This window comes from Montipora foliosa, chromosome 14 (assembly GCF_036669935.1).
Source record: "Montipora foliosa isolate CH-2021 chromosome 14, ASM3666993v2, whole genome shotgun sequence".
Lineage (NCBI taxonomy): Eukaryota > Metazoa > Cnidaria > Anthozoa > Scleractinia > Acroporidae > Montipora > Montipora foliosa.
The window spans coordinates 10420691-10446011 of NC_090882.1; the positions used below are offsets into that span (position 1 = coordinate 10420691).

At 40.5% G+C, this 25321-nt stretch overlaps 1 protein-coding gene across 1 annotated transcript in view; it reads right to left on the reverse strand.

Moving 5' to 3' along the window:
• Positions 1-287: 287 nt before the first annotated feature.
• Positions 288-25321, reverse strand: part of LOC137984421 (muscle M-line assembly protein unc-89-like) — a 166977-nt gene continuing 141943 nt past the window's right edge. Inside the window, 19 exon segments of the mRNA XM_068831598.1 lie at positions 288-693; positions 1425-1505; positions 1872-1917; positions 2221-2391; positions 3905-3980; positions 4483-4609; positions 5311-5449; positions 7161-7364; positions 8438-8528; positions 11574-11627; positions 13776-15437; positions 20248-20488; positions 20762-20836; positions 21261-21306; positions 22221-22373; positions 23145-23171; positions 24199-24247; positions 24660-24789; positions 25097-25235. Coding sequence (XP_068687699.1) covers positions 607-693; positions 1425-1505; positions 1872-1917; positions 2221-2391; positions 3905-3980; positions 4483-4609; positions 5311-5449; positions 7161-7364; positions 8438-8528; positions 11574-11627; positions 13776-15437; positions 20248-20488; positions 20762-20836; positions 21261-21306; positions 22221-22373; positions 23145-23171; positions 24199-24247; positions 24660-24789; positions 25097-25235 — 3598 coding nt within the window. The 3' untranslated portion in view covers positions 288-606.

Below are 25321 nucleotides of genomic sequence, written 5' to 3' on the forward strand. Positions count from 1 at the left end.
TCCCCACTTCCCGCCCGGGCACAGAAAATAGTCAAATGCCCGGGGTTTGATTTGATCGGCCCATAAATAAGTGTCTTGTCTCTCGCTCTATTTCTCTAAGCTTTACGGTGTTCTTCATTGAATTTTTCTTTTCTTCCCCTTCCTCGGCTTCCCTCGGAGCTTTCTTCGCTTAAATTTGTTTCATGCGTCTTCTATATCAATTCTTCACGTTTCTTGTTTTGGAACAAAGTGATAACATTGTTAAAATCACTTATCGGTGACTACAATCGACAACACAATGACACTTTTACCAAGAAAAGTATACTTTATTATTTCAGTCGCTAGTGAATCTGATTGGTCGATTACAATAAGAAATTGAAAGAAAGAAAAGGAAATGAACTAACGAATGTGCCGCTTTATTTATTCTAATAGTGCTCGAACAAGTTGAAAATGGAACTAGAATAAACACTCTACAGAAATAAACACTGAGCGGCAAAAAATCAACTCACATTAATTTTAGGAAAAACATCTCACTGCACGCTGTAAATTTTCAAGTCCTAAGCTATAAAGATCATCTAGACATGCGCACCAGTTTGGGTGCACGTTAATGACTCGGTCCAACTTTATCTACTCCTCGTCAGAGTCAGGAGAGTCATATGGGTCTTCTTCGTAAGTTCTCAAGACACAAGAGCAAGTCGTAACATCTTCCTTATCCTAAAAATAAATAACAAACACTTTCCCCTCTTACAGTGCTCTTCCTTAATTCGAGCGTCCCAGTTGTGACGTACATGTATTAGTAAGTGGATGAGAGCAAGTTTCAATCGAGTGTTGTAAAACCAAAACCGAAGTAATTACTTTGGCCAATCAAAAAGAACGGATACAATCCAGTAAACCAATCAAAACTCGAAGTAGTTACACGTAGCCGACACAAAGCGCGGGAAAATGTGCACGCGCGAGCTACGATTGGTTTTGGTTTCACTTCTGATTGGTTGAAAAAGTGGCGCGAGAACTTTAAACCAATCACTGAGTGAAGTAATGCAAAACCAATTAATTCACCTATAGAACAACCCCAAGTTACACTTCAACTTCACCATCACTCTAGTTTAACGTTCCTGTATTTTCTGATTCTGTTCGCTCTCTCTTGGCTTCCGATGCCATTTTGAGTCATAAAGCAAGCGCTTGGTAACCGGATTCATAGAGTTAGTGTAAACAGTTGTACATCCGAGAATGGTTTTAATGTAAACATGCACTAATCCGAATCCCCCAAATTTGATGAATGATTCAGAAACATTAACAAATTCGGAAACTTTTCCCCAAGTGTAAACGTAGTCTTATTAAAGCAGCATCTACGAGCAGAGCGCTGAACCATGTCCAGTTGATAGTTATCTTTCTGCATCGATAAGGATACCGTGCAAAAGGCAAAAGTGTCAGTCTTTACTACAAACCTTTTTTGCTAGCTGCTGGGAGAGATCTTTGAGCTTGGAAGCGGTGATATCCGAAGAGCGACGCTTCTGTAGGTTATCACCCTACAACAGTGAGGGACAAATGTGAGAAAAATTACAGATTGATCTGTTAAACTGAAATTAAGTTGTGCACAAAGTCAACCTTGCAAGCACGACTTAAACTGAATTACAGGACTAGAATTCTTGACCAGTTAAGATAAGTGAGAAAGAGAACTACATGGGCAGTTGATCAAAATATTGATTGTTCCCGAACGTTTGACGCATTTGTTTGATCAATGCTCAGTCAAATCAGCGAACTTAGGTCTCGCATGAGGATTATGCTCGCCACCATTTGGGACCATCTACAACAAAAAGACATATCTAGCATTAAAACACCTTTATCACCGATGATCTGAATTGTGAACACACTGTCAGTTTCGTCTAACTTACCGAAAGCCATTGATTCTGTTTGGCTTCCTCAGCGCTCGGACGTTTCCTGCGAGATTTAAGTTGGAGAGGATGAAAAAACTGTTATGTTCATGAAACCTTACCTATTTGACCATTCAAATGAAAGTGACTGGATGGTAAATTCATGTTTGTCGATAAATTCTAATAGGACTACTCAATTGAAACAACTACCAGGATACTGGTAAAAACCGACGTTTTTGATAATAATGACCGATACCTATAATACCCATATACAGACCACAAATCAAATCGAGAACCAAACCAGAATCCCTAGAGAAGTATCATCCCTTAACGCACAATTTTCCATGCATGCTCTACCTCCGTTACTCACTTAGGGTCAAATGACAGCATAGCGGTGATGAAATCTTTTACTTCAGAAGTGCTTCGTGAGAATGCCTTGGGATCAAAATACCATTTGCCTTTCGTGATTTCTTGCCCCAGTTTCTCATCCTCATCTTCGTCGTCTTTACATTCCACGTTAAAGGGAAGAAGTCCACTTAAACTACAACAAAGAACAAAGCAAAGCTCAGTCTTTCAATCAAGGTTTTGGTCTCTTGGGCAGCCGGTCTCTGGATCGTAGGAAGAAAACCCGATTTTCATGATCAGAAAAAGAGGCAGCTGCACCTTTGCGTTTTGCAGCAAAGTTAGTTCCTTTATAATCATATCGTTCCATAACGCAGAGCAGTTTTTCGGCATTACTGAACTTTTTATACTTTCGAGTGAGCTGTAATAAATGTTCAAAATCGACGGGCAGAAGTTTGTAAATTCTTTTATTTGTCAGAGAGCCAATCTACGGAGGACAGAGTTGAATAACATTGAAATTTTAATGCAAACTGAGCTTATAATGAAGAGTGATGCAGGGAACGTTAACTTGATTTTTATTTTCGCCATCTTCGAATTTCAAGATACTTTTACACCCAGTGTTCAGACAAAAAAGATAAGCACATTGTCCAAAAGATATAAGATGTGTCGATAACAAGTGAAAGCCTTGCAGAAGTTTAATACTTAAAATCACTGTAATTGTAGAGGTCACAGTTAAACTTTTGAAAGTTCCGCCATCTTATGTAATTGTTGCTATGGTTTTGTGTTGTTGTCCCCAGTTTTCCGTGGCGCGCGCTTTACGACATGCGCAGCTATTATTCAGTTCTATCTCTCCGGAGCAGACGAGGTTTTTCTTCGCTTTTGGTTTTGGAGCGCCTGACGCCACTTGACAAACAGGACAAATGACGAAAACCGGCAAAACTAGTCCATTCTTTTGATTGCTTAATTAATGTTTTCAGCGCGTGAAATGTCCAACAAATGTCAACTATTGTGCTGGTATTCTAATCCAGCAGAAAAGATGGCCGCTTATTGTATTGGCTCCTTATGCAGTAGACCGTTGCATTTTTGTTCCCTTGCTTTTCTTTGCTTTTGCTAATCAATCAATCAACTAATTAATGCCAACGCGTGGGATGAGGTTTCTCTCGGTATTCCAGCGAGCCAGGGGATCAAGTATAAAAACGCCACACGACAATACTGTATTTGTATTGAGTTTTGCTGCACCAAGAACCAGCTTAAGGACGGTGCCTACTATTGTTATTGCGCTTACGTTCTGCGCATCTCGAGATACTCGGATTTCCCATGGATTGTGCTTATAAGTACAGGGCTATTTTTGCACGGTTCAAAACTATTCGGAAAAAGCAGAGTTTAGCAAGTGCTCTTGGTATCCAAAAAGAAAAGTGGGGGTAACCACGCATTTTTAAGAGATAATTAAGCTTCAGTTTGAAAAAGAACGCCATACATTGCTTTGTATTTTAAAGCTCTTTGCAAATATTGTTTATTAATTATCCTCGAAACATGCGTGGTTACCTGCTATTTTCGTTTTGGATTTCAATACACACTTGTTAAGATCTGCTTTTCCCGCATATTCAGTAAACCGCGCAAAATACCTTTGAATTAGTAGGGACCGTCCTTAAGTTTGCTACACAATTATGTTTCGTTGCCTTTTACGACAAGGAATCACTGGTATCACTTACAGGCTATAAACGAGAATACCAATACTCCACATATCAGCTGCACCATTGACCGGGGCAAAATCCAATAACTCGGGAGCTGAAAATTCAACAATTGATGATTCTCTTTTAGTTTTTTCAATTATTATTCTCTTTTTAACTTTCAGATGTCGCGCAAACATCATCTATTGTCAAATATTTATCAGTTATTTATCATTGTAAATAACTGACGAATACCTTCTTGGTTAGCGCCAAAAAAGATTGCCTTACTGACGCGCTGCAGCTATAACTATACCCTTTAGGTTTTGATATCTTTGATACATCGCCTTTCTTATTTATTCATAACACGTTATCTATCAAGGTCGCCTTAAGCTCCCCTTCTACGTCACAATTCAGATTTTTTAGTTTCAGTCTTGATAATGTGTATTCGAATAGAAACGGGTCATCAAGTCAAGGGAAGTATTATATGCTTTGACTAAACGATGCATAAAAAAATCGAAAAGAACCCAGGCATACATCACGAATTTTCGTTTGAGCACATCACAAAAGTGTCTTGGTCCTTCGTCATGATGATATTATTATACCTCTATGCTACAGCCTACCTGTAAAAGCAGTGTAACACACAATGGCCACCATATCGCCGTCTTTCCAGTTTTTAATGCGACGAGCGCTGCCGTAATCAATGAGCTTGAGAGCGAGATTGCTCTTGGCAATGAAAATGTTGGCAGGCTGCGAGACAAAAAAAAAGGAGACCGCATGCGCACTCAAATTAAGTTGAACTTTTGGGTTTGTTAGTCAGCATCATGTACTACAGTTTAACCATTAAAATGCCAGCTACTGAGCTGCCCTTCATTTAGTACAGTTTTGCAATCTTTGGAAAGCTGGCTTTGATGTCCGAGTATATGTCAATATCTCATATATCGTATCTCTATTTACCCTCGGATATTTCCGAGCATTTTACCCTGCCAATCATGATACACCACAGAAGACAGACCACAACACCGAACTCCATGCCCTACTCTTTACGACTAGTGCATGTGTAGGTTCTTTTACGTCCCACAGGGTTATGAACATTGAAGGGTTGTGAGACGCGCCCTACGGTTTATAGTCCTTATCCGAGAAGTCTTGAACGTCTAGCCATTTGCAGATGTCATTACACAGGCATCACTTTCTCCTCAGTCTTTTGAAGACCCTGAGTGTTGGTCCGGCCGGAGCCGAACTCAACCAACTGAGCCACCGGTGAGTGGTTTTTCACGAGACGTCGGAAGTGAGAGCACTGATTTAATAAAATAAGACAGTACGAGGTAATTCCTGTACGCCATGATAATTATCTGAATGGATACTTTTCTGAGCCACTTAAACAATTAGTGATTCTCTAAACCCTTGGTCGAAAGAAGGTAAAAGATTTCGGGACGTCTTAATTAACTTACCCGTATATCCAGATGGACAATTTGCTGACCATGCAGATAATTCACTGCATCAAGCAGTGGACGAATTGCAAATGCTACGTCTTCTTCATTGGGCCTTGGTTTGGCTGCAACAAAACTGAGAAGATCTTGTCCCTCCAACCTGGAATATACCATTGTAAAAACTCAATAACATGGGCTTGTCTATTAAAGTTTAACGTTCACGAATAGTTAGAGTTAAGGTTATGGTTTTAGGGTAAGGGGTAGGGAGATAAAAGCTCGGGGGAGAGAAGAGTTGTGGTAAGATCAAAGAATGAGTGAGGGACTGATAGAGTGGCGGGATAGGCCATAGTCAAAAAATAAAATACCTCCTTTATCCCTTTAAGCTCTTGTCTGGACAACAACTCTGGTGTATACGGCACTCTGAACAGCGGAATGTGTCGGTTGATTCCCAATTGGATCAACACTTATACTTCTTGAGGTAACTGAGGTTCCTTTCAAACTGGAAAATGGTTTGACATGCACATGGCTTGGATAACGAGTTACCACCGGTAGTTTCGTTGTCTTCACCTCTTCCCTCTTATGATAACTAAAGGAGGCTAAAGATTCACTGGGTGCTTAATTTGAAGCCGACGATGATGGTAATTATGGCGGTGATTATAATGACAAAGATGCCCTATTGTGACATTCTTCGAGAGTTTGAGGAAGGTTCACACAAACATTGTAACTTTGAGTTGGAAACGAAGACATGAAATCTTTTGGACGTTGACTCGAGCCAGCAGTCCATGGGCAGGACCTTACCTCGCCTATACAAGCCCTATAAGTCAACCTTTGCGCGTATCTTTCTAATTTTAGAACGCCACGAGTTCTTCTGCTCTGCGCGCACTTTTTAGAATGGCCAATCAGAATAAAGTTATTGTCAAACGAAGATAAAAATAGCACAAAGAATGTATACAAATTGTGCAAATTGATGTAAAGGTGAGTCTCCTGTTAATGAGTTAGTTGTAAAAATAGAAAGATACACGCAAAGATCGACTTAAGGATAAAGTGCTTAGGGAAGTTCCTACTCATGGGCTCCTCCTCTGGGTTTGTCGGAAAAACCCGAAACCTCCTGCGCAGGAGTCGAACCAAAGACCTTCCGATTACAAGTTCGGAGGTTCAATCACTGAGCTATGGGAGACTCGAGAGATCTCGGTTACTAAAATAGGTTCAGGTGACAATAGACCCTTTGCATAAATGGCGCCCAAATTTGAATAACAGTACTTGATACATCCTTAGCCTCGTGTTTATGTTTCAAGACAAAGGATTTTTCTCATGAATGTGAGGCTAAGGATGTATCAAGTATTGTTATTCAAATTTGGGCGCCATTTATGCAAAGGGTCTATTGTCAGGACAGAAATTATCGACTGAAATTGTGCATTCTCGCTATTGAAACCAAGTTTAATGACCTAAGCTCCCACAAGTCTCCTTTTGATCAGTGGTAGATCATCCGAACTAGTAATCGGAAGGTCGTACGTTCGACTCCAGCGAAGGAGCACTCGGATTTTCCGAGTACCCCGAATCCTAGCTCCCACGAGTCTCCTATAGATCAGTGGTAGATCATCCGAACTAGTAATCGGAAGGTCGTGAGTTCGAATCCTGCAAAGAAGCACTCGGAGTTTTTTCCGAGTATCTCCGAGTCACTATTGCCCAAAAAATATTATCTCTTCCTTTCATTTATCGGGGTTTGCAATTGCCACCTCAGTGATTCATTTCAACTCTGGATTTATTTATCCCATAAATGAGTTGAAATTTCAGTCGCAAGTTTAGAGATGACTGACTGACTTATTCATCTTGATTGATTGTATGCGGTTTTAATTTTTTTTTCTACTTACAAGTCCATGATAAGGACCAGATATCTCCTCATTAGGAAAGCATCTCGTAACATGACGACTCTTTCTCCTTTAAGGCTCCGATGAATGTCAAATTCCTGCAGTGTATCTTCACGGTCAGTGTCGTCAGTGTATTTAATGATTTTCGCTATGTATGGCTTCTTCGTTTTGTTGTCTAAACAGCGCTTGATTGCAGAAAACCGCCCCCTGATAAAAAAGGAATAGAGACAAATTAAGAAGACTTCAACCAAGGTGACTGTTCTACTTACAGTTATATGAATTGAATCAGCTTAAACTTAAACTAAAGGAAATGATGGACTGCCTTCAAAAAAAGGAAAACTTGAATGCAGTAAAGACCCATTTCAAAGTTCTTAGATTTCCCATGAGCAGCACACTCCTGCGATGCCAAGACAATAAAATTCCAAAGGAACAATCTACCCTTCCTATGACGCCGGCTTTTCAATTAATGACAACTGATTCCGCAAGCAAAAACTATGAATGTGACTATTTGAAAGCTTTTCTCCTTGGAGACAGCATGGTAAATTGAATTACAATAGGCCATTTGCGAGTTGCTGCATACCTCAGTTTCAAAGCAAGTCCTGGTGCACAAATGAATTGCGTATTCAAACTTATTTCCCTTTCAATAGTTGAGCACCAAGACTCACTTCGAAACCGAGACAAACAGCAACTCGGAAATGGACTATTCTTTTATTGCACTCACGTGATAAGACGGCCATGTTGGTGCCAAAACAATAGAAAAATGCATAATAATAGAATCAAATTCCCAAAAGACTTTTTCTCTATAGTTCTTTCCACCAATATGGCCGCCGTGACGTGACGTCAGAAGCAATCAAAGAACCCTCTACTCGTTACTTGGGTTCTGTGCAATCTTCGACAATAACCATTTTCACATTTCCCAGAGGGGTACTGCATATTCCCTAAGAGCATTTGAAAACAATGGTTTATGCAAAATTTGAGGGGCAAGCAAAGTGTATTATTCCATTTCTGTGCTCAGTTACCAGGCCTTTGAATAAAAGCGAGGCTGGAGTTGACCTTGCTTTGATACAAACCTCATTGCTTTTCTTATGTAAATCATGTTGTTGTGATGCTAATGAATTTCAATTTACATAAGAAACTCAGTGAGGTTTGTATCAAAGCAAGGTCAACTCCAGCCTCGCCTGTATTCAAAGGCCTGGTAACTGAGCACAGAACTGTAAAATTGTCTATTGACAATACTGTGCTCTCTTATTCAGTAAAGCCGTATGAACTTCCCGCGTTACCTGGCGAGTTCATGTTTGATTCCCCAGAATTCCTCCACTTTTGCAAGCTTGAGAGGCAGTCCACCAGTGGTGTACTTCTTAGCGATCGCACCTCCACAACATCAAACAATTATGAATGAATTACTAGAGGTTTAAAGACCTTTAAATAGTAGCAAGTCCCAAGCACAATCTTTAGTTCAGCAAGGTGATCAAATCGCCGTTGAGAACTGATAAATAAGGTCTCCCAGTGTTAATATAAACTTCTCCATAGGTTTCAAGCTTCTTTTCATATACAGCTTAAAGTTCCTTTCTTAAAGAAATAAAAAAACGCGCCGAGTGTATTGTTGAGTTATATAAGCACGCGGGAATTCCCGAGTGTTCTTAAAAATTCCCAAGTGCTTATATAACTCAACAATGCACGAGGAACAAGTTTTTTTTTAAATTTCTTGACGTGTGCGGATGAGCTTTATGGAGATTTATAATAGACTTGTTTAAAAAAAGCACTGCACAATGCACGCAGGCTACGTCACACGCATGCATTATTGTGCAACATATACACGCAAGTTACGTCACGTTTCATGTTTCAAGATTGACTGCTTCTAATGTAAAGTTTGCCAAAAATCAGCGTTGAACAGCACTTAGGATAATTTTTAATCTGGGATTAGTGTTGATCGGCTTTTGAACAAACGGGCCCGGCTGAATAATAATGAACGTTATTTACGTGTCAACTGACTAGGGTGGGGAACTAATTGGAGACACGGTACATTGAAATCAAATCAAATCAACTCTTATCAAATCGTACATGTAGGTTGCTTTTTCAGGAGAAGGAAAACCGAAAAGTACCCGGATTGAAAAGCCTCTCACAGAAGAATAGAGAAGCAACAAACTCAACACACATTTGACGACAACTTGAGTCTGGTTGTCGAACCCGGGCCACATCGATGGGAGGCGAATGCTCTCATTACTGCGCAATCCGATGCTGCTCCCCGAAAAGTGAGTATGGTAACAGCGGGACAGACACTACAGCATCGACTGACATTTTAACCAATCTAATTATATACATGAAAAATTTACTCGATTCCAACTAGCTTAGAGCAGTGCAGTTCAAGGGTAACACAGAGCAAAAAGTGTAATACCAGTGCAAATTACGCATCGAAATTCTGGCTTTCCACTTAAGTCCCTGAGCAACGCACAGGCATGGCAAGCGACATGGTGAGCTGGAGCTTACAACCTGCGAGTAGAGCCTCCTTTTGTCTTTTTCCTTACTGAGGAGGAAAAAAGGAGGCTCTGCCTGAATCAAGTCAACTCTTTGAAGCCTTCCGGAGTAGTCAATTTTGTTCTGGTTTTTCCAGTGCGAGCATCCGTTCAGTGATAAAACCGATGGTTATAATTGAGCCCGCTGTACCGTGAAAAACCAAGATGGCGGCGAAATCTGGCATATTGGGCTTGGGCTCGAGACTGTCTCCTGGCAACATGCAGCGCATACTCAATAAAGATCTTACTCGATTCAGAACGCCTAAATTGAGCAAGCAAAAGAAAGGCTCTGGTAGCAGGGTGTCTTCTCACATAGCACTATTGCATGAAAATTATGCGAGAACACTGCTACTGCTATGCAGTACCATTTTAACCCTTTAACTGTCGGGCATTCGTACAGCACAATGCTATCTGGAACACTTCATTCTAAGTTGAATCAATGAAAAAGGTGAAAGATACGCAACATTAACGAGGCTCATCCTCTCTCGACTTAAAGTGCTTTGTTCGCAAAAATATGGGCACAAACCAGAGGCAACCTTTGAACAGGCATACTCGTCCTCAGAAACGATTACATAAAACACAGACACGTGCCGAGAACGTTTTTCACTGTGACAATTTAGTACAAAAAAGAAACTTACGTGTTATATGCACTAGAATTTAAAAATTCGACGCTTGTTAGTCTTGACCTCAAAGATAAGACCTTCGTCTCAATTGGGTAATCACAATAACACGCATTATGTTGATTGGACAGAGTTGGAAGTTGCAGTTTCGCATAGGCTTTACGACAGTGCTAGGAAATGAAAGTACAAGTTATAAAGACTGACCCATTTTAAGGAACTTAACCTCGCTGGATTCTGCCACTTGCAGGTGGCATTTTCAATTTTCCATCACGGCTTCCCACTGGACGGATCACAATGCATTGGATTATACTTCATCAGGTGGATTTTGACATCTGTAATCTGGTGTATTTTTTCCCTCTCGAATTTTCCCGAATGATAGACCTAGTTTAACAAGGATGGTTCGTTATTTTAAATTTTGTCATATGCGTTTTCTGAAGCCGGAAACTTTGCGAGGTAATTCAAGACCGACACTAAAGAAGCAAATTTATCCTATGACACTCCGTGCAACTTTGGACGAAAACGAGTGACAATTTTTTCGGCATATTTCAGAAACGATTCGTAACATTCCTCCTTGTGCGAACTGCCAGGACACAGATACATCCTGCATTGTCCGTTTTTTGGATACAATAGCTGGTAAGGGATGGCTTAAAAGAGCAGAAGTACAAGAAATATACTCAGAAACATTAATTGATCGATAGTCTCATTTGTATTAACAAAAACTTTCAAACGTTCAAGACGCCAAGGAGATTGTTACTTTTGTCGCTCGCGTAACCCAGCCCTTCTCGTGATAAACATCTGCATATAAAACTAAAATGTTTCACGCTCACGGTCAATTCATAGTTCGCTTCTAAAATGCTTATGCTGCAACAGGCAGGGTGGTACGCATTTCTTCTAGGGTGGGGTAAAAGGCAAAGGTTCATAAAAATATTCGCACTGTTAGCTGATCACAAAAATGACAGATGACTACATAAAAAAAGCTTTCAAGGAAGGTGAAACTGTGCCACGACTTTAACACACCGCCGTGTGAGATTAAAATAAAACTCTGCTATTTTAGTCCACAAGCACAACTATTTAAAATTACAGGTAATGGTGTTTAATCCGTTACCAGTACATGACCGAGGAAACGCACGGCTTCACATAGCAAATACAACGCCAGATCCATTCCTTTAAAGCACCAAATGCAACCACGATCCAGAGTCATTAAGACTAAGTTCTCTCAAACACTATTTCACGCCCAGGTAATGAACTGAAGTGAGTAAAACTTGGAAATTTGGGTCACTTACTTGCATCAGAAGCCATGCTGTCGAGGTTTGCACGAAGATGAATGTCGTTCACTCAAAAGCAAAAACAGAAACACCTACAGGACCTTGAACAAAGCAAGAATGAAAACTACGTTGTACGACGATTGTCGATAAATGATGTCCCCTTGAAGAATTTGATGACAGCACGGCTTCAGAATAATTAATACCCTGTCACGCATCGCCGTAACACTCAGTCACAAAGAACGTCTGTTCGCACAAGACTGCAATATCTGTGGGCCACAAAATGAGCACTTTGACAGCTTTAGCACTGGAACTTAACCAATTCTCATCTCTTTGTTCCGGCCAGTGGTCCTAACTATCCAACAGAAAAAAGTCCCTTTTTGTTTAGGGTATGTGACAAACACAACTAACGTTTGGGGTGAGCAAATGTCTTCTCTCACCTCTCTATTAATTCTAACTCAAAAAACTTTATTGAGAACGTTAAAAGCTGGCCAAATTCCATTTCATTTCGGGCGAAAAAGCCGTCAAATATATCGCCTTTTGCTTTCATCCAAAATTCAATTACCTATCCGCATATTGAGATTACATTTGGTAATTTTAAGATGACCGGCAATTTTCTTCCTTTTACGGTATCTGGCCTCAAGGCTTCTTAGTCTATTGTTTGTTATCTCTGATCATGCTACATTTTGCGGACGGAAAAAATACGAAGAATAAATTCTGAAAAGTTCCTAGCAATGCATCCAGGTACTTCTGGCCTAAAGACAGAGCTAGCATTTAACAAACATATTATAAAGTTGTATCTAGACCTGTTTTAAACACCAGTGAAACAGACGAAAACTATCGAAAGTGATCTTCTTTCAATCATTTAATTAAAACAACATTCCTTAAGTACTTTACATGATAAAAAGCTAATTTCGCCTCTTGGCTTAAAAGACCTAGCTAAATTTAGACAAAAAAAAAAACAAGTTTTGAACACTCGTTTTCTACACTACCATTAGAAAAACAAGATAACCATTAAAATAGTTTTTTGGTCACATAGTACACAACAAAAATAAATTTGCACAAAAAAGCTTGCTGCAGTTCAGTATTGAATCCATAGTAACTAACAAATTGTACGAAAAATGACAATTTGATACCTACATCCCAATATGCTAACATTTTGACTAAATAAAATATAAGCCGTTACAAACAGTATTCTTAAATATCAGCCTCCTCGGTGCGCAGACTCATAGCTTGACACGCAAGCTCCATAGCTTCAAAAGTCACGCAACATGTTATCACTTGGATCCTGGCAACAAAAGACATAAACAAATTGAGCTCAAAGAACATTACACCCACTAAAACGGAGAGAACTGACCAGGTCCGTAGTCCGTAGTCTTAAGTCGTAAGTGGATAAATCACGGGCGTATTTCATTTCTTTAAGTGACAACTCCAGTTTCTACTAAGTTCATATCTGCAACCACCAGCCAGAATGGCTGGGTATCAATTATTTCCTACCACCGTAAGTAGCCTCAACGGTAATACCCGTTCTTGTCAAAACCCTAGTAACTGTAAGATTTTCTCTTCACTTGAACACTTTTCTTCTAGACGCCACTTGAACAAACAGGTTGCCCACTGCCCCCCCCCCCCCCACTAACCCAGCGGATTGTACCCCTCTGGTCCAACGACTTTGTCCCCCTTTGGAACAATGCCTCAAACGCCAGAATCATATCATGAATTGTCAAATTGTTTAAATCTCCAACTTGGGATGTGCCTGCTTTTTTTGTAAAGTAATTAAAATCTATTTTTATACAGATGACTTCAAATAATTCAACCCCCCACAAACTCTAGCCAGAGTCAAATGCAGGCAATTCTGAACTGTTTTACTTTTGTAAGCCACCATCTTCATTTCTTGCCCCTCTCTTAATTCCCGGGAAGAAGCATCTTGGCTGCCTTAGTTTAAAAGTGAATTTTGGGAAGTCAACGGTTTTTCTATTCATTGCGTTGTATTAAAAAGTAGTAAAGTATAGCACTCCTGATGAATGTCTGTACTTACGTGTAACCTGTAACGAAAAAAAAACGCGCTGGAAAAAATGGCAAGAATGTGACACTACGTATAACATGTTATGCTTTTTTTGGTCTTTCACACATCTTCACTTTATGCTTCATCTTATTTCCATCTTGTTCTTGCTTCTCATTTAAGTTTTAGTTATTTGATGTATAAGAATATAAATTAAATCTAACCAGTGTCGACTCGTTGAATTGCAAAGCTGCTTTCTTCCTTGGCGGTGTCGCCGTTGCGTGTTGTTCTTGTCGGTTCTCTCATCTCCAATTTCGTTTTTCCTTCTTTGGTCTTGGTCAATGTCTCTTTCTTCGTGACCACTTCCCCTCCTTGACCCTGAACTTGAGTGTTTTCTGTTACTGTTACGGACATGAAGCTGTTGCTTGTACTGACAGCAGCGGAAGCGGGTGAAAGAAACGGAGATGATGCCGGCGGAACGGAGCCTTCCGTGCCTTGTATCCCAGCAGCGTGCATCGCTTTGACTCGGGCTAACAGCCCCACTCCTCCACCCCCGCTACTCTTCTTGTCAGAATCCGATCCCCGGCTTCCTAGAATGCGACTCAAAAAGTTCGTGCTTCGGATGGCCGTAATTGCTCGTTTCCATTTTCTTCTGGCGGTGAACGCCTTGAGGCGATCTGTCTTAAGTTTCTTGCCTTTGTCCTTCTTGATAGTAAACCAACGATGATTAAGACTCTGATCCACCGTTCCTCGTTTATTCGCTCTCAACACCAGAAGGCTGCTGATGAAGTCTTTGGCTTCTTCCGAAATTTCATCAAAAACAGGATCATCAAAATCCCAGTCTGCTAACTGGACGTTGGTCAAAGTCTCGGCGTCTGTATCTCCCATGAACGGCGATAGACCACTCAAAAGGATATAAGCGATGACACCGATTGACCAAAGGTCCGTGGCGGGGGTGATGCGTTCGTATTTGATGACCTCTGGGGCAACAAATTCAGGCGTTCCGAACATAACCTTTAGATTTTCCTTAGGGTTGTACTTCCTGGACAGGCCAAAGTCGATAAGCTTGATTTGTTTACTATCGGGTCGGATTAACATTATATTCTCGGGTTTAAGATCAAGATGCAGGACCTCGTTTTGATGCATGTGCTGAATGCCCTCCAATATCTGCTTCATGTAGTAAGAAACTTCAGTCTCCGAAATAAATTCGTCCTCGACGACCTTCTCGAAGAGTTCCCCACCACTCACTAGTTCCATGACCAAAATCATCTCGGTTGCCGTCTGAAAAAAGTCTTGAAGCCTCAACAAACGCTTATGCCGAACAGACTTCATTATCTCTACTTCATGTATAACGTCCTGTCGGTCTTTTGGCGTGGAGCATTTAATGAACTTTGCTGCGTACGCCTTCCCTGTTTTGTTATCTATACACTTGCAAACAACACCGAACCTTCCTTTTCCGAGCTCATCTTTAACAGTGTAGTACTTCGTTATCTTCTCTTCCTTCGCTGCGACTGCTTTTTCTTCGGTTTCCGAACCAGACAGCTCGGAGAGGTCGGACTCGCTCGCAGTATCGTCGTCTGTCGAAACAGTGTCGACGACGAGTCGAGCAGTACTCGACACCTTTCCGTGAGGGTTTTCGGCCACAACCGTGTATTCACCAGCATCAGCAGCGGTACCGTTAGTTATAATAAGCTTACAATTGTCGCTGTCGTCGTACAGAAACGTAAGTTGTTTGCTTTCTTTCAGGAGGCGGCCGTCTTTAAACCATTCTACTTCCGGCTCCGGGTTGCCGCTGACTTTGCACTCGAATCTGGCAGCGTTGTTTTCGCTGATCTCGCAATTGGTCAGGTGTTGAATGAAGACAGGAGGGCCTAGTGGCATACCATCTATACAGGAAACAAGACCAACGATTAACAATAACACACACAAGTGTACGTATGGAGAACGGAGAGTTCCATATGGGTTGTTAAAGAGTTCTACAGTTAGAGAGGCTCACATTGATTTTACAGATTCCACAGAGAGGAAGGCTTTTTAGCGGTTAGAAGAATCAAAAAGCAAGGCACAATTAAAGATTTGCATTATTCTCTTCAGCTCACTTTGCTTGTCACTTTCGAGGAAATTAAAAAAAATCTCCACGAGTCAACCTTTACAAATTTTGTAGCTCCGTATGCAGAGAATAGGAGGGAAAAAGAAGATAAACGACAGTCAGGTCTCCGATACCGATTTTTTTAAGAGGCCAAGCATGGTCTTTTACCAGAATGGCATGAATTGGAATAAACTTTAAAAAAACTGCCATTTAGTGTCAACCATAAACATTTGAAACCAACCGACAAAAAAGACTTTCAACGAATGTAACAACGAAAAAAAAATTACATGGGAAAGAACAAAACGCTGGAGGAAACAAAATCCAAACGACTATGGCAAAGAGCTGTTTCCATTTTTTTTTGAAAGAGCAAAAGGACACTCCGTTTTAGTTAACTGACTTTTTAGCATAAAAGAGAGAAGACACCAAGTTATATGGCATAAGCGCGTTAATAGTTTTTAAAATCATTGGCTGTGCTGTCCAGACTGAGAAGAGTCAAACTGTAGGCGGGAAACGAGCTCAATAAATGTTACCACCTAAGTCTCGAGTTTGAATCAAATTTGGTGCTTTGGACGAAAGAAGCAACCTGAATGATCACGTATTCGTTTTGTTGTGGAAAAAAATATATTCAGCGTAAGTTCCCAATGGCTGCAAACATCGTGACATTGGAACCACACGGTACGACATTTCACGGGAACACGTGAGCTCAACAAACTGACCTGGATAGTTTCGAAAGGAAAAAAACCACCAACCGCCAATTATGTTACACGGTAACACTACACAGGACATAATTGGATTGAATATTGATCGTCGCCCCTACTGAGAAGCAATGTCAGTTCAATCGAAAAAACTTTCTTTTAGTGCTTTAGTCGACTGGCCGGGAGAGCTGGATGCTGAAACAAAAGAAAGTGAAGGAACTTTGTTGTGTCTAAAAGCATTAAAAAAATTGAGAAAGAATTGCCAAACCGAGACGGGCAATAGTGCGTGACTGCAATCCATCTGTCATCCACACGACAGTTGATTACGAGTTTATACATGTACAAGTTGGTTTGAGCCGACCTTATAATTACAGAGTAGACATCGCAAATTAAGTAGGATAGTATAGGTGGACTAAGACACGATACTAACTAAAAAAAAAAGACATCATAGTCTTTCACTTAAACCTTATCACTTTAAGACCAATAAAGAAATAAAGAACGCCTCTGTTTTGTCGAAAATGGAGAAGCATGTGCTAGATCAAAAAACCAAAACCAAACCGGAAAAACAGGACCAAGAGAGAATCCTGAAAACCAACAAAAATATTCTCTGAGTGGAAAAGCTATCAGTTATCAGGGGCGCCAGCAAAGTTAGGTCTTCTGTTTCCAACAGTTTTAATACCGACGGAACATAGTTCGGGAAAAATTCAGATAAAATCTGTTGACGAGAGCATTTCGCGAAAGCAATCCCGTTTCTGAATTCTTACAAAGATAGAATTAAGATGGCCAGTCAAGACGATTTTTTGTAAATGCTATGGGTAGAGGACCTACAAGGAATTGCACAACGATTACAGAAGATCAAAAAAATGCGAAACTAGAACTCGGTAACTTGACACAGGATACATTGTTTTGACTTCATTTCCTGACAAACATTTTTGACATTTGAAGCGAAAGGTCCAAAAATTATCTCGACGATCTTTGAATAATCGAAGACGAAAAATCACTCGCTTTTGACGAAAATGTACACGGAACTTTTAAATACTATAACGTTGAAATGTTACAAATGGAAATAATGACAAAAAACAAATTACATTTTCCCTTAAGTTTGCAAATGGAAAATTATTTGGTTTGCGCTATGAAAACCCACGGCGACCTTAACGAAATAGGTCACATAGTAGTTTTTGCTCTACAATTAACTTCATTCAGCAAACAAGGATTAAAAATGATGGTGTCGGCAACACATGAGAAAACGCAGGAGTATACGAAGCGATCTGTGGAATAACACTGTCAAGAATGCAATAGGACGCATTATTCCATTTCTCTAGAACAAAAAGCCAACTTGAAAACATTGGACGCGAGGACGTAAATTACCTTAGCCAATCATTTCTGCTTACAAACCTGCTAACTTGCTTTTGAGATCTCTCCGGTTTGATGAAAGCCTTCTACTCATCAATTGAGTGAAATCCATTCTGATGTACTATCAACAGTGAAAAACAGTTCCAACGAGCTATAGTACGCTGCCAACCAAATCCAGTTCACAAATGCAGTGTCTGTTCTAATCCGACCGGCGAGAAATTGAAGGAGTGGAGAGCTCGTGGAGAGCTCGAGTCGCTTAAAAACATACAAGCGACATTTCTAGGGATGCAAAGCTCCCCTTATTACCTACTAAGAGAGACGGCTCCTATCAACCACTGACAGAAAAAGAGGTGTTGAAGGCTCGATGTATTGTATTCCAAAAATGCCTCAAACAATTCGCCTGCCTTATATTCAAATGTCACTCGATATTTGATACTCGCAAGAAAATACAAGCAACAAAAATAAGGTCATCACAAATGTTTCTTTTTTCAAGTCAAAGCACGCTTGTAAAGAAAACACGTTGGCGTTCGGTGCAATTTCAAGAATGCCCGGGGTAAAGGAACTTCTAAAAAACCAACCTTAAGTGGTTACAACCACTGGAATGAAAACAGAAAGAAGACGGCCGCAAAGTTTCTTGAATTTGCCTCTGGCTTGCCGCTTTTTTCTTAAGACAGAAAAAGAAAAGAGAAGAAGCGCCGGCGGGCAAATTAATTTCAGTTTGGGCAATAACTTGAAAGCCAGAGTACATCTATCTTTCTTTAAAATATAAAAGGTATTTTGAACAGTCATACAGTGTCACGTTTTGCGGTAGGCTCTACAAGGTATGCTACGACTTAATGACTGAACTTCCCGAGTTATGACATGGATCCGGGAATGCAATCTTCTTTAGACAATAACATATCATTCCATTTTGATGGTCTTGTGCTGATTTTGCGAAAGCATTTGCGATTACTTCCACAAACCAAGTGGGCCACATTAAAAGCACGTACCAACGGTGCTTGTCTGAACTATCTTTTAAATCTCTAAAACACTACTGAAAGTAATACAAGGATTAAAACTTCGTGATCTCTGTTATTCTGAGGTATCAAAACGGCCCCTCCAAATTCTGTAATTGGCCGAAGTGTTAGCAAAACGGATACGCCAGTTCGTGAATTTGCAATCTCGACAGGTAATGAAAGACCTAAAACTTCTTACATCCGTTTGAAAAACGACTGATTTAAGTAACAGCTTCCAAGTAGCTTTCATCATCCGTAGCTCGTCAGGGTTCCATTCTAAAAGGTTAACCGAAGCACTAAAAATAAATACTGTGGCCTTATTTTATGTGTCAATCGAAATTCGAGTTAAATTCAAATAGTCATGAGAGCTGTTGGCCAACAAGATATCGTGCTTTACAATTCAAATAAATTTGAGCCTCGGGTCTGTAGACGGAAAACTACTTTTCGAAATGAAGTGATTACCTCTCACAAGTGGTGGTGTTTATTATCCGGCACAAAAATAGCAACTCTTCAAACACTTTGGATAGAACTTTTGAGTGACGATTCACTCTGACCTCATTAGCAGGACGGCCAATTGCAAGGCATCCGCAAAGATAAGCGACCACTGCAAGTGACAGTGACATCTCAAGTAATAGTGTATGGCCTTGCTAAGAAATCAATCGACTTGATCTCGCACATATTACGAAGAGTATAAAAACGGGAGGGGAAGACACAAAAGATGTTTGATTCAGTATCATGATCTCAATGCCTTTTCTCACAATCCTCAGCGTTAAAAGCATAGTGGAGATGCTGAGGTAAGGATGGTAATGATAATGGTAATGATAATGGTAATAATATGAATTTATATAGCGCATTTTCTATTGACATATTTAAATACGCTTTACAAGCAAGTGATCTATGGGAGAGATTGGACGTCAGCATATACAGGTGAAAGGAAATATTAAACAGCAGGCATAGAATGGTCGCAGTAACTACCCTGAATCTTCTTCAACCACTATCGGAACTATCACCTAAAACCTTCCACGATCCCTAAGCTTGTTTTATCTTTCAGGTTATTGCCTAAAAAAAGACAGTGACAGTTTGTTTTAATTATGTTGATGTGTTTCGTTTCTTGGCAAATAAAGGACGTTAGTCTATCAGCGATTCAAGAAGTTCTTACTGAACTCCAAAACTACCTCCATCAGTTGCAGCAAGAGACAAGACAGATAAATAAAGAAAGAAAATATATGTGTGAAGACAAAATGTGCTACGTTAGTTGTCATCAGGCTTGTTAAGTAGATGCGTTGATGTGCAATTCAGCAGTCAAATCAGTTAAGGCCTTTCCTTGTTGGTACCAAGCTTGGTTAACAGAATGTTTTTGGAAGAAACCGATGCCTTGATAACTCCCATTCAAGAATTAAACAGACAGGAAATGGTTAGCTGCTCCTCGTTCCGCATGGTTAGTCTTGAAGTTGTTCAAAAATACACAAGAACATTCAGGCACTCGATTAGTTTGTTAGTCGTTTCAAAAGTGCACAAGGACTCGTGGACACGTATTTATGGCGTGGTTCAGGAGTGCTATACTTACGCGCTTCTACCCGCGACATCGGGCTTCTCCTGCCACTTAAGGCGGGACTTCTACGGGTTGCAAGATTCGGGCCTTGTCTTGCTGGCGCAAGGCTATCACCTGTAGTTTCCTCGGCTTCCTTAGGCGCTTCCTTGGTTTCGGGTTTAGGAGCTGCGACACCCTTAGGTGCCCCGCCCTTCCCGGCCATCAGACCACTTAAATTTCCCATCCGGCTAAGTGCGCGAAGAGCATTGGCCGTTCGCTGAAAAAAAAAAAAACAAACAAACACAAACGTCGTGTAAAGCGGTTTCTCGTTGAGTTTCTTGACGCTATTCAGAGCAATCTTTAATTTGGACAATCAAACAAGCCAATCAGATAACAATCGAAATACAACAAGCTGGAGCAAAGAAAGAAACACGCTTTTTATTGAGTCAAAGCTATTTGGGGTTGGTTTGTTTGGTCAAAAGTGGAAAACCACTCGATGAAGACTGGTACTGCAAAACTCAAATCAAGTCAGAAGTACAAGAATACTCACTGCCCAACGACGCCGTGCGATGAATTTCTTCAAGTTCTCCGTGCTGAGTTTCTGGGCTTTGATCGTCTCGATTTTCTGGTAAGCAAACAATGTCCAAGGTTAAACCGCTTGATCTCGTGTTATTTACGTCGCAATTTAGTCTATTCTCAGTGACCAATTCACTTTTGCAATCCATTTGATCCGTTAAAATCCTAGCACTAGATTTCCCGTCCACGAACCCTACCTCTTTTCAATGGTTTGCGGGTTCAAAGAGAGGAGACGTTTGAATAGCAGAAAAAGGTCTTTATCTTGCGCGAAAGAAACGGCTCATGAAATTATACAAGAAACCCGTTATCACGTATACCGAAGTGATTTGATCGGTTATGCAAGGTAAAGCTTTTTGTAGCTTCTACAAAGAGCGCATTGCTATTATCCATTCCACCAATGTGTGGTCCAACCAGGTACGTGGAGGAGATCGGGGAAGTGAAACAAAGCTAATAGGTAATAAGGGGCTTCTCACCTTCAACCAATCATGGTTCATGCAACGGAAAACGTCATTTCGTTTTCTGAAAAACAAAGACCATGGTAAAAATGCATTTCCAAATCGTGACTCCTAGAACTGAACCATTGTGCCGATAATGTCTTTAACTACAGAACTGGTGCCTGAAATCACATTCTGAGCTTTAAAATAAGTTAAAAAGTGGATAAGAAAATGGTCAGTTCTTTTCAGTGGCTATCTTTCAAGCTGTACAAGACCGGCAACCGCAACCATTTTTTTAATGACGAAAGCTCTGATGTGTGACCGTTTAGAAAGGAAACTACCGAGTTACTTTCCAGTGTAGCTGTTATGATGTTATACAAGGGCTGGCTACAGCTATTCTTCAGGTGAAATCCCGAAATGTGATAATTCCGCAGAAAGAAACGAACAGTATTTTTACCGTGTTTTCAACCTTACAAAATTTGTCTCAAACTTTCGTTAAGAAAGCAAGTATTGTAAGCCATTGGCGATTTTCAGTTTTGTTCACGTATTTAAGGGAGTTTTCGATTCTGGTGCCAATAACTGAACGAGCCTAACTTGTGTGGATCGCGGTTTGCTTGCGGCTTTTTTGCAGTCTTGTCGATGCTCCGTGACCCTTTTAGTGCCTTTTAATGCCTTCCCCTACTTCTTTCTAGCGTAAAAATAACGAAAACATCTTGTTCTGTCCAATGGTAACTTAGTTATGTAGTTATGTCTTTCACTCTATGTCACTCTTTCTGTTATGTATTTTTTTCTTGTAACGAGAGGGTTCAGGCCCTATAAGCCCATCATGGTTTCCTCGCCATGTGTCATTTCCTTTTTTTATGCTGTACTATGTAGATATAATGAGGCTAAATAAATAAACTGGAGTGAACTGTGTGGGTCTTCACAAAATCGCCAGTATGACCGGCAAGTGGCATTTCTTCATCATGAACACCAGTTTAACAGAAACCGATTTCTTACTCGGGGTTCCTTATGAGCAGTTCCTCGATGAATTTCTTGGACAACTCAGATACAACGTCAAAAGCCTCATCTTCAAAATCCCACTCGGCGTTGGACACATTTTGAATGGTCTCATTGTCATCATCTCCCATAAAAGGTGACAAACCACTGAGCCTACAAAGACAAAAACCAAGAGAAATGACAGGAATGACATTTAAGACTGGCTATCGCCTAGTGAGAAAGAATGAAAGAACCTAAAATAGTTCCTACGGAAGTTAATCTTCACAACTTCGCGATGTTTACTTGATAAATGGGGGAAAAAACTTTCCTGACAATCTAGTCAGGTGACCTGGTGACGTAATTTCGAGGACTTGGAAGAAAAATTTTAACGCCGTATCCCACAACCGCGCGCAGCCGTAGGTGTTGTTTTCCAAACTCCCTGCAGTATTGCCATCGCCAAAACTCAACAGATCATTACGTGTCTACCACATTTCCACTTACTGAATGAACAATTATATAGTCCCGACAAGATCTAACCTCGCTTCTGCCATGTTGAATTCGAGAATAAGGCCGTGCGCGGTTGTGGGATACGGCGTTAAAATTTTTCTCCCCAGTCCTCCGAATTACGTCACCAGATCACCTGGAGATATTTGCAGAGTTAAGTACCGCGAGTCCTTCATGCAGTCTCGCTTTACAGCGATTCTCTCCCCCCCATGGTATTTTTCTGGGTCTCAATGCTGCGCCTTCTACTTCCCATTTCCCCCTTTTGACAGCACTTTCTTCCCTGTCGGATTCAAGAGCTTTCTTGCTTTTTTTTCTGATTTTACCTTTAGCTGAGTTTTCCTCCTAGTAATAACCAATAATAATTGCAACCGCGACAGCGAAAGGAAAGTTGAATCTTATAAGGCAAACAGAAAATTTAAACTCTGAAAGAGGGATACTTACAGCACATAAGCAATGACGCCGACACTCCTGCAAGGAGAAAAAATTTTTCAACTTGTATTGTCCTCATAAAATTTCTAAAAAGGATACATTCCTCATTTTATGTATAAGATACATATTTTTGGATCAAAGAGAATCCAAAAGTGTGTAGGGCAGGTGCAAGAGATAAGCCGCAAACAGAATCCATTTTGGGAGCTTCTGTTTATGCCCATTTTTATCGTCAATAACGCTATTTTAAATGGTAAAACAGTAGCCACATGCACGCCTTGCGTGGTTATTTTTTTTAGTCACACAGGCCCTTTATCGTCATTGGATACCGAGCGGGAAGTAATCTAATACAACAATAATTTAAATGAAGCTATGATCCTCGCAGTTGTGAACAAAAGTTTTAGCAATTACGTAGAGAAGGCTGAAAAATTCGGGACTTACACGGGGTTTGAACCCATGACCTCGCGACGCAGGGGCGACGCTCTAACCAACTGAGCTATGAAGCCATTGATGTTGTTCGTATTCGCAGTTCATATGATTCATTTCACACATCATTTTGTTCATTGATTCATTCATCACGAGAACATTTGAACCCACAAATGACCAGTTCCCAACATCAGTGGCTTCATTGCCCGGTTGGTTGGAGCGTCGCATCGGTGTCGCGAGGTCACGGGTTCAAACCCCGTTAAAGTCCTGAATTTTTCAGGCTACTCTTCTACGCAATTGCTAAAATTGCGTTCACAACCGCGAGGATCAAAGCTTCACTTGACATTTCATATATCATTTCGTTCAACAATAATTTAGTGATTAAAATGAAGAAATAAGCCACTTTCTACATATTAAAATTCAGCTCGAAAGAGAGGTTTAGAGGACAAAGACAAAGGAAAGTGGATGATATGCAAATATTTTTCACATTCATTCCAACGTGTTTCTATTGTTTTTGTCCTCTCTGCCTCGCTATCAAGCTGAATTTATTGATATTTCGAAAATGGCCTATTGAGAAGTGACGATTTGTAACGTCGTTTTCCTTGGACTTACTTCTTACAGTTCATACTTTAGTCTTACTCACCACATGTCGCTAGCCAGACTGATCGCCTCGTAGCTTATGACTTCAGGGGCTGAGTACGAAAAAACGTTTATTGAGATTTTGGTGACCTAACGCATGAAGACGAGTAGGAATGTATAATTTCATAAAGTATTTTCATAAAGTACAACAACGACAACAACTGTAAAGAATCCCAACTGGCCTGAGGCAATCAGTTGACCTTTTACAAGAGCAGCTGAGAAGTTGAACCAGGGGACTAACAGCATCAAATTCAACGAATGCTCAAAATGGGTTTATGACCTTGAACCCAGGATCTTCTGAACTCAAGGCACGCGCCCAAATCACTGGGCCACAGTGCTTCCTGCTTACTTCGAACAAACAACAATTTCGCGCACAATACCAACAGTTAAATAACAAACAGTTGCGTTGATGGACAAAGTAAGATTTGCAGTATGCTTTATCCATTCCTCAATCATGAATCTTACCAACAAACTCCGGTGTACCGCAAGCCACTTTGTATGTCTTCCCTTCCTCTAAGACACGTGCCATTCCGAAGTCAATCAATTTAAGGTCTTCTTTACCATCGGGGCGAATCACACAAAGCACATTCTCAGGCTGTAATCAAAACAAGCAACCAAACGTCAAAATTAAAACCACTGTGAAGGGAACCAGTCGATTCCAAGATATGGATGCCTAATGACTAAGAGCGCAGTTTATAATCACATGTACAGAGAATACATTCAACGTAATCCGAACTTGGTAGCGCCGAGCTCACTAGAACGAAAGTTCTGGGATTTTTATGATGTTGTCTGAATAACAAGAGGGACAATAGAAGTCTCACGACTTAAAGCGCGTGCCCAAAGAACAATAAATAATGTTACACAGTCGGCAAGATGTCTCAGTAGAAAACCCATTAACTTACTTTAAGATCTAAATGTACAATTCTCTTCTTGTGCATGTGTTCCACTCCTTGGAGAATTTGCTTCATGTATCGCACAACTTCTTTCTCAGTTAAGTCGTCGTCACTGCAGACCTTTTCAAAAAGCTCACCGCCGGAAATTCTAGAAAGTAATTAATAATAAGTCCGCATTTTGACGCCAATTCTCAACAGGTGAATACTTTAAGGTGGCTGGAACCAGTTTCACTA